The sequence below is a fragment of the Stegastes partitus genome, unplaced genomic scaffold (assembly GCF_000690725.1).
Source record: "Stegastes partitus isolate 25-593 unplaced genomic scaffold, Stegastes_partitus-1.0.2 Scaffold823, whole genome shotgun sequence".
Classification (NCBI taxonomy): Eukaryota; Metazoa; Chordata; class Actinopteri; family Pomacentridae; genus Stegastes; species Stegastes partitus.
The window spans coordinates 333,437-343,548 of NW_007578554.1; the positions used below are offsets into that span (position 1 = coordinate 333,437).

The 10,112-nt window shown below is 42.6% G+C and overlaps 1 protein-coding gene and 2 long non-coding RNA genes across 4 annotated transcripts; 2 read left to right on the forward strand and 1 right to left on the reverse strand.

The window, feature by feature from the left end:
- Nucleotides 1-4,048: 4,048 nt before the first annotated feature.
- LOC103365262 (ICOS ligand-like) lies at nt 4,049-5,977 on the forward strand. 2 transcript variants are annotated; one of them, XM_008292663.1, is made up of 3 exons: nt 4,049-4,217; nt 4,962-5,309; nt 5,475-5,977. In XM_008292663.1, the coding sequence occupies exons 1-3, from the start codon at nt 4,103-4,105 to the stop codon at nt 5,567-5,569; spliced, it is 558 nt and encodes a 185-aa protein (XP_008290885.1). In that variant the 5' UTR covers nt 4,049-4,102; the 3' UTR covers nt 5,570-5,977. The 2 variants fall into 2 exon arrangements, with proteins under 2 accessions (XP_008290885.1, XP_008290886.1); XM_008292664.1 differs by having other exon boundaries at nt 5,490-5,977.
- Nucleotides 5,978-6,743: 766 nt separating this feature from the next.
- On the reverse strand, nt 6,744-7,936 carry LOC103365261 (uncharacterized). The gene is made up of 3 exons (XR_520599.1): nt 7,874-7,936; nt 7,613-7,687; nt 6,744-6,767 (listed from the first exon to the last, which is right to left on the reverse strand). It is a non-coding gene; the product is annotated as an uncharacterized LOC103365261 (long non-coding RNA).
- Nucleotides 7,937-8,017: 81 nt separating this feature from the next.
- Nucleotides 8,018-9,062, forward strand: LOC103365260 (uncharacterized). The gene is made up of 2 exons (XR_520598.1): nt 8,018-8,114; nt 8,214-9,062. It is a non-coding gene; the product is annotated as an uncharacterized LOC103365260 (long non-coding RNA).
- The last annotated feature ends 1,050 nt before the right edge of the window (nt 9,063-10,112 follow it).

Here is a 10,112-nt window from a genome sequence, read left to right on the forward strand (position 1 = left end):
TGACTGGGTCTTGTTGGGTTGTGGCTAACCGATGTGCACGTCTCTTCAGAGCAGATAGCAAAGAACACACCTACAGAAACCACAACCGCAGACTATAAACGGCATCGTTCTGCAGCTGAAACCCTGTACAGAGGCTGTTCAGTGTGTTTGAAGAGTGTTGACAGATCAGGTGATGTACCATCAGAAGCCTGTGGCGTGGGCCCGGGTGGAGCCGCCGCGGGTGCAGATCTTGGTGGTAGTAGCAAATATTCAATGATGATGTTGTACCATCACCTGATCTGTCAACACTTAGCGCTGCTTGATGTTATTACCTGACAGCTAACTGATTGCTCGAGACTGTTGGTTCAACAAAACCAGACCTCTCCCCTAAAAACACCATTTATAACATGCAGAAGTGTCACAAACCTGAATAGCTGCAGCTAAAGTGTCAATACCATGAAAGTCATCAACAGAAGTACCAGAACCTTGAAATTAAGGGAGAAAAAGTGCAAAACATGATTTTAAGGCATAAAGAATCAAAAGTTGACATCTTGATGCAGAAAAGTGTCAAAACTCTGGATTTAATGCTCATAAAAAGGCTGAATAATAACATGACAGGCACCAATAACATGGACGTTGGGTCAGATACTCCTGTCATGTAATAGAACCACACAAACACAGTTGATGGCGCCACCTGCTGGCTGTTTAACCGCTATTACACCACATTCAGACTGCAGCCCTTCAGTCACATGATGGGACTCTGCTGTTGATGAGTTGTTCTACGGGGTTATTCTGGTACACAGACTCTCAGACCACACGACGATATGACAATAAAATGAAATGAAAACAGATTCAAATGATAAAATCTTCATCAGTCATAGACAAAAGCAATATGATGATAAAAATGAATAAATAAAACAGATTAATATAAAACCACATGAGGCTGTGGAAGAGACAGCGGTTATTGTTCTCGTTTATTTCTTTACTCCTCAGCTTTTACCTTATTTTTATTTTCTTATTTTTAATTCTTGTTGGCCTTTTCCTTGTTTATGTGTTCAAAGTCCAATAAAGTTGGTTCTGATCCGATCCGTTGGTCCTAGACTACGTCCAGTTGTTGGCATAAATGTGAGTTTGTATTTTTGGAGCTTGACGTTTATACATGCAGTGACTGTCTCTGTGAGTTCATCCAGATCAGTGCAAACTTCTCCCATAAGTCCTCAGACCGAACCAGAACCAAACGTCGCCCAGGTTTCGTTTCCTTCAGGACGGGTGACTGACACCAACCATAGCAGAGCAGCGATAAAGATGCTGGTCCTTCCTGGTGGAATCCTGTTTCATACTAACCTAACATCTTTACCAGCTGCTTTATCTCCTCAGGAAAACTATTTTAGGGTTACTGAAATTGTTGGCCTCATTTCTGTTGTCGTTACTCGTTGCTTTTTCTTAATAAAATGAGATTAAACGGTAAAAATGTAATTTCACCTGTATATATCAGTTTCATTTGTAAATTCAGTCCAAATAAACGTGTTCCTCATTAATTTAAACCCCTAAATGCACTTAAAGTTTTATATTTCACACTCCATTTAGGAGAAATGGCTATTTTGAAGAAAGAACTACAACTTCCAGGAGCATTGCAATACAACGTGATTGGACAAGCCATGAAATATGTAGTTCTTCGTGGGGTTTACTACTAGGATTGTGTTTTTGTATCAATAAACTAAAATAAACAGATTGAAGTCCTGACAAATGTGCTACTGTTAAAGTACAGTACGTGTAGTATGAAATAAGTGTAACAGAGTACATCGTATTGGGGTATTTTATGTGTTTGGGGGAAATTTGCGCTCATTGCTAAGGCAACCCTGTTAGTGTCTGTGCACAGCCTCGCCATCGACCTGGAAGAGATCTGTAATGTTTTTGTGTGTACAATAGGTGGCGGTAATGCACCTGAGCTAGCTAAAAGCTTCACAAAGCTACAGGTACATTCCCCACCGCTGGCCTCTCAGCTACAACAGTCAGATTGTCCATGGCTGTGATCACAGAACATGTTCTGGTCCGTTTCCCTGCATGTGTCCTTCTGTTCAGAGTTGTATTCGTTTACAGAGAAATAAAAGTAACGACGAGCATGTAGCCCAAACACAGTAAAAGACCTTATGTTTTACCACAAATAAATGATAATAGCTCTGAAAAATATGGTTGGATCACTTTCAGAGAGACCTCAGAACAGCTTCTCTCTGTCTGGACATAGTTCTTGTCTTTTCTATTCATGAATGCGGAGCTTATAGCAGCTGGAGCACTCGGTACCGGCTCAGCGCCGGTGTTTCCAGAATGTTAGCGTTGGTCAGTGTGGGTAACACATCTGTGTGTGGACGGGCCAGAACAGGAAAACTGGTTAATGCTGACTGTAGGAGGAAAAGAACGACTAAAACATCCCCGTATATGAGCTGTCTGATGGGAGAAAAGATAATTCCAATTAAAATGTATTGGTTTTAAATTCATGCTGGGGAACATGAAAAACTCTGCACCTGGTTTCTGCTTTAAATTAAAAATGAACCCCAGAGAGATTCTGCACACACACAATATGAAGTGTTATTATGGCAGCACCATCTAGTGGCCGTTTGACTCATTACAGGAGTGAAGGATCCAGTCAGACGGCTTTTCTGAAGATGGAACTTTATTAATCCCAAAGAAAATGATTCCTCCAGAAGAAAAAAAAGAGACATTGGAATAAAATCAGCATGTAACAGAAAAGCAATGAGGTATAAACAGCATCACTGGTCAAAGTCAGCTGAACATGACTGATAGAAGAAGTCATACTGGCAGAGATGCTGGAGGAATATAACACAGTTCTGGTTTTGTGTCTCTGTGGTCGTTTCCTGTTTGTCACTTTGTGTGTCGCTGCTGGTCTGAGCTTCAGGTGTGAGCGGTTTAACCACAACGTAGGAAGTACAGCCGGCCCCTCAGCAGGGACATGCTAAGCTAACAAGGCCGGAGGCAGAAACGCACAAAGTGAAGCTAATCAGACCTGAAACATCCGACAGACTGAACCGACAGAACCGAGCCGGACCAGGAAACGTCCACTGCTGGCTACAGATTCAAAGCTCCTCTGAACCAGCTGCAGATCAGCTCCGAGCTGTTTCATGAATTAGTGGAAGGATGTTGGTTGAGAAGAAGAAAGAAACTGTTAGCATCAGTCTGAGTTACATCCACTTGTAAAGACCACGTATAGAATAGAATAGAATAGAATAGAATAGAATAGAACTTTATTGATCCCTTTGGTGCAAACAACAACACCAACACAACATCAGCAACAACACGACAGTCTGAGTTTCCAGTGACTCCTAGAACTCTGAATTCTATCAGATGGAATCATTGAAACACGTATTTTGGTTCTTTCATAAACTGAGCGATTTGGCCACAATGAGCAGAACCATGTCTGGAGGAGAGAAGGTGAGGCCTTCAACCCCAAGAACACCAAACCTACCATCAAGCATGGAGGTGGCAGCATCATGCTCTGGTTCTGTTCTGCTGCCAGTGGACCTGGAGCTTTACACAAAGTCAGTGGACCAATGAAGAAGGAGGATTAAAACCTGAAACCATCAGCAGAATGTTGATCTTGGACACAGTTGGATGTTCCAACCAGACAATGAGCCCAAACACACATCAAAGTGGTGAAGAAATGGTTCCATCAGGCTGGAATGAAGGTTCTAGACTGGTCTCCCCAAAGTCCTGACTGGAACCATCCAGAACCTGTGGACTGATGAAGGAACAAGTCTGAGATGCTCCATAGTCCAGCTGCCTCTTCTGTAGATCTGTTTCTGTTTCCTGCTTCATTTCTCGAAAAGTCCAAACGACCACACTGTGTCCTGGTGGATGTGGACGTGGAAGATAATGCAGTGTCCATTTTATTGTGACTAAATCATCCTGTAGGCCTCCATGTGCTTTGAAATCGTTGTTTTTTTTGTCTTCTTCACTAAATCCTGGTTCATGAACAACCTGGCAGACAGGTTGTCCAACAGGTTCAGACTCCTCCTCGTTAACTACAACGAGCTTCACCCTGAAGGCAGAAACTCAGAAGAGACATTCGTGTTTGCTGCACAGCTTCATTCGACAACATAATCTGTAAATGAATACCAGTCCAGGTGAGAGACTAACAGGAGACGATACGGGTGAAATGGCTGCTGTGAGCTCTGGTTCATTCTGCTGTCTGATCGTCTGTTTCCTGCTCTGCACCTGCACAGGTGAGCTACACTGGTCACACCTTCACATCTGATGTTCAGGTGGTTGTTTGGTAAAGACAGAGTTTAGAAACGTGGTCTTTTCTCCTCTTTGTCCTCTGAGCTGCTCCAACAGACAGCTTCTGGAAGTTTCCTCCAACGCGGAGCTTTAGTTCTTCCTCTGGTGGACCTGGACAGGCTCTGACTGTGGAGGAACATATCTACCAACAGTGTAATGATGTGGAAAAAATAGAGACAGACATAAAGGTGGAGGAACCTCTACAGTCAAACTACCTACTTTTATCTCAGGAAGTGTTTGATGTATGAAGTTAGAATTTCACAGATATCTTCAGAAACACATTTCATGGTTTAAAAGTTTCATGCAAGTCAGAGCAGAAACTGTGGAGAACAAATGTGACTATCAGAGATGAGTGACCTTTGGTTGGTTGACTTCATCAAACAAGGACGATTCAGAAATGTGCTTTATTATTATTATTGTTATTATTATTGTTATTATTATTATTTTGCCATGTTTTGCATGTTGTAATTTGCTCAAACAGGACTGTGAGGGTTCTAACTTTCCTCTCTTCTCCATTTGGCCCTAAGTTCTCATCAACATCACGTCTTCTCTGCAGCTTCAAAAGTTTCTTGGTCCTTGGAGACACAGTTATTCTGATAATGTAACGACTACAATCAGGTTTTATCATAAACGTACTGCTAAACTGACTGCTTTTAGATCCTTTAAACTCTCTGTTGGTTCTTCTTCAGCTCAGGAAAACATCACAGCTGAACTGGGACAGGATGTCATTCTACCATGTGGAGGTCCCAACAACAACGACTCCTTCATCGCTGCAGAGTGGGTCAGACCGGACCAGCAGCCAGACTACGTTCTGTTCTACCGCGATGGGAAGTGTCATCCACAATTCCAGCATCCGTTGTTTAAGAACCGAACGGATCTGCAGGACAAGCAGATGAAGGACGGAGACGTTTCTCTGGTTCTGAACGATGTGAAGATGGAGGACACTGGAACATACGTGTGTCGTGTTTTCCTGAAAGAAACCATCGACAGGCAGAGCGCCATTGTGAAAATCGTCCACCTGGAAGTTCATCCACCAGGTGAGTTTGTGTCCAGAGTTCAGTTTGTGTCTCTGATGAAGCTGCTTCGTCTCAGATCAGATGTTTGTGGTTTATAAAGATGTTGCTGATGAGACTTTGTAGAAAACAGCTGATCTGACTGATGTTCAGACATCTGACACTCTGATACCTCTGTCTGATCTGCAGGAGGCAAGGATGGAGGAGACAAGGATGGAGGAGACAAGGATGGAGGGAACGTAGTTGGACTGGTTCTTGGAATCGTCTGTTACTTCTTGCTGTGATGGTTTCTGTTGGTTTCCTGATCTCCAAAAAACACATTAAGAACAATTCAGAGCTCCTTGTTGACATCAAATGATTGATATGAATCAGTTTCCTGGTTGGGTCTGTTATAGCGGACCCAGCTGATGATGGAAGCATCAGAACCCTGAGCTCCTCCCAACATCTCCATGATGGATAGTTCTGCTGTAGAGCTGTGGACTGGTGCTGCTGCTGCTCGTCTCCATCAACTTTTCTACTCTGTTGGTTTGTCTTTCAATAAATGTTCTGGACATAAAGTGTTCTGTCAGATGGGATCAGAACCAGATAGAAAAGTTCTGATTGTACAGAACGAACCACAACTTATAAAGTTTAAAAGATGTTTACTTTTTGTGCTGTGAAGAATAAAATACATTTTGTTCTTTACAAGCGCAGCACTCGGGCTGGTTGTTAATTTTTCTATTCTGCAGAACTGATTACGCGACGTGTTCGTCCTGCATCTGATCCTGCTGTTACATGTCTGAGCTACATCCTGCCAAACAGGAAGAAAAAAACAGAAGCTGAAGGAACCTGTTTGGTTCTGAACACCAGTCTGGACTCGTTCCTTTAATTGGAGGCAACAGAACATGACGGCAGCTCCCAGTAAAGGACATCTTTGTGTTTAACGAGATCAATATTCCTGCCGGTGTGGGAAAAACACGACGTATCAGACAGAACAAACTGAACGTCTCTGGTTCTAGATAACGCCCCCAATAACATGAGTAGGTGGGAACGTTCCCACAACGTTAGACAACTTAGACAACCCGCAGGCTTGAAGAGTTTTTTTTCATGAAAATGTTCTGGTCAAATGTTCACAGAACCTTTACACATATTTTAATTTTATGTTTTAAAGGCTTCGAATGATTCTTATAAAACGTTCCTGTGCTGGAACGTGAAAGGTGGAACATTCTGGCAATGTTCTGGAGATGTGTTGGGGATGTTCATGAGGGTTCACATTGTAGAACGTCCTTCTATAAAACATTATGAAGGACGTTCAGAAATGTTTTCCAGATGTTCATGAGATGACTCAGATGATGAAGTTTTTCATACAAGAAATCATGCTGTCAGGTCCCTGAAGGCATCACGCTGTCAGGTCCCTGAAGGCATCACTCTGTCAGGTCCCTGAAGGCATCACGCTGTCAGGTCCCTGAAGGCATCACNCGAAGCATCATGAAGTTCTGAAAACTGAAATAAATCACATGTTGATGGACCAAAATAGAACTTTGATTGGAAATATCATGATATTGATCAGCAACATCAGTCAGCCACCATCAGATTCTAGATGATCAAAGATCTCCAACATCTGTATCAGTTAAAACACTTTCACTTTCCACATCTGGAAGACACCAATTATTCCTAAAGAATGTCATTTTAAATGCAATAATGAAACTGAATTTCAGTCATACTTCAACACACGGAGGCTCATGTGATATCATGGGATCGTGCTCATTTTGTGTCTTTTTTTTTTGTTTGTTTGTTTTTACACTTTTAGGGTTTTTTATGTCATTTTATGGCTTTAAATGAAGTGAAAATGTCAGACTGCTGCTTCAGGAGACATTATTCTGTGAAATGACATGAACAAGCCTCAGAAGCATCATGACAACAGACCAGATGACAGTTACAGTCACACAGCAAAGCTCAGCATCACATTGTGTTGGTCTGGGATTCACCACAGTTTCCTCAGTGTGATGAAAGAACACTCAAGAACCTTGAATATATGTCAGAAATAGCAGATGGACATTTAAAATCACAGAAAACACTTCTCTTTACTCGGAGACTGATTCTGTACGTCATACTTCCTGACACGTGACAGTCAGTAGTTTTCACTCAGAGGAGTTCTCGTTTTCTTTCTGTTGAAGCTGACTGACAGAATGCCACGAGTGTGTGACGCTGACATCAAATAAACAAAACCACAGACTGAGAAGGTGTGTCCAAACCTTTGACTGGTACTCGACATATGAAGGTTGCAGACTTTTCTTGGTCTTTCTGTGTCATAACTTAGAGTTCAAAGTGAAACGTGTCCGACCCACCTGTGAGAGTTTAGCCAACATGGTCTGGTCCTCTGATGATCACATTAACAGCAGTGTCTGGTGAGTTACGCAGCTCTGAAAGAGGAAACGCAGAAAGCGAAAGTAAAATAAACAGCAAACAAAGAAACAGAACACTGAACAAATGTCGTTAATAAAGTATAAATAAAAAGTTTCTGTCGTGTGTAATCCTCTTGATGATACTCTGCGGTGTTCATTTAGTCAGTTTTCTCTCTGAATGATGAGATCAGAAGCTTTTCTAACCTGTGTTTGGGGGAGCGCTGCGTCTTTCCGCGTCCAGTCTTCCACGAAGAGCGGAGCGCGCTCGCGAAGCGGCCGTACCACGTGACTGGATCGGGAACTTTAATTGGCCGTCTCTCAAATATCCGCAGTCGGGTTCTTCCGGACTTGTGAGACCAGACCAGTGTGGACTTCAGACAGCCAAGTATCCAAGAATGCATTTCGCGACAACCAGCCGTAAACAAGGCAGAGGAAACATTCAGCGGTAACGCGCGTTTGTTTTGTGACACGAAATGTGGGTTTAACATTATTTCAGGCGAAAAAGTTTTGGTATAAACGTCACACATGTGGTCGTTTTATCCAGATAAAGCCTGCTGAACATGAAGCTCCGACGGTACCGGACATGTGAGCGTCCCGGTCTGACAGCTGTGACGGCGCTCAGAGCTCACAGCAGCCGCCGAGAGCCGCCTGATGTCGGCCAGACTTTGTGAAGCCTGCCGCTGGCTCTGACGGCTCCGTAGCGGTTAAACAGGGATATACGCAGTTCAGCGTCACACGTTGTCCTCACAGTGGAGTTTGTTTATTGCTCACAGTGGATTTAAAACAAGCTAAAGTTGGAGCTTTATATTTTTATTTAGTCTTGTACTGATCGCTGCCTCAGTGCGTCTGAATGATTCTCCTGCTTCCATCAGCTGTAGTTCAGCCTGGTTCTGTTCCTATGACTGTGGCTGTGCATTAACATGTGAGCAGTGTTTTAGTGGAGGGCAGCTGGATGAACGTCCTCCTGACTGCTGGGAGACTCCCCAGAACATGAGCAGCTCCATCCTGGACCTTCTGACGGAGCATCTCCAGCAGCATCAGGCTGTTTCCAGCTCCACTGAAGAACATCAGGAGGAGCAGAGGAACAACGTTCTTCATCTGTGGCGTGTTTTGTCCTGTTACAAAATGAAATCTTATGAAAAATGACCCTGTTTATGTAATTGTTCTATTTATTGTAGATAGTTCTTGTCTATTTAAGTATTTTGAATCGTTTAAGAATGAATGGTCTGATATGAAGCGCTGAAGCCACAATAACATTTTCCTCCAACATCTGACTGTTGATCAGACGCTGCTGTCAACTAATTAACGGCTTCAATAGAGTTTGTAAGACGACCTTAGAAACCTCAACATGTGTTCATCTTTATAGTTTTTATATTAAAGAGGCAGAGCTGTGTTCTTGTATTTTATTTAATTTAGTTGTTTTTTATGGTAAACATCATCAGAGTCGATGAGCCGAGGTGGTGACGTCATCGTGTACGCTGCTGCACCAATTGCTCGTTAACGGCGATGCGTTCTCACGTTCTCACGTTCTCACGTGTCCGAACGAACCAGCTCATCATCCCAAAGCAAACACTGGAAGCTAATAATCCAACCACTATCAAACATGTGGCTGATAGGCTGACAGCAACCCTTAAACGACTCAGGATTCATCCTCCAGAAACCATGAATGCACAGTTTTGTAACCGACATGTAGCCCAGATGGAAACAACGACAATTAGGTCAGAGCAGTAATAAGAGAAGAGAGTCTTTATTTTCTTTATTTTATTTGTTTACATCGGTAAAGGGTTAAATGTCCTACTCTATTTGAATGCACCTCTCAGTTCACCCACGTGGGGTACCTGCCCAAACAGGGAGTTGTTCTGTTCCCTGTTGCCAACTTCAGGATGAGTTTGGGGTAAACTAGAGGGTAGTTTTTGGTGCAGTTTCTCATGAATAGGCCTCTATTGAAAGAGTAGCTTCAGCACACTTCTCTGATACCTCCAAAACCAACTCTCTGTGTATTTACTGCTGTTTTATATATGATTATTATGGGATATTTTGAGTGTTGATGGTTTCTTGCCATGAGTTTTAAGTTACTGTTCACATGAACAGAGAAATATGTGAGTACTTGGATGTTTAATTCTGATATTTGACACTGAAAACTGAATGTTGAACAACTGAAAAGCTGAAGATTTGAAATGAGGTGAATGTAATATTACAATGTTTTACGTTTAAACCTTTAATGATGCATCTGAGACTAGAATGTAAATTATATGATCTTGGTTATAGGTCAGGTTTTTTGAGAGGACCAGAAAATCGGAGGACCAGGACGAGAAATCGAGGTCCGGGTTGTGACGGATGGCGAACCACTTTGAGGAAAACTCACGACGACGGAGAGACCCATGCACACACTCACACACCTACATTCACACTGTTTGTTTTAGTTCTGATCATTTGGGTCATT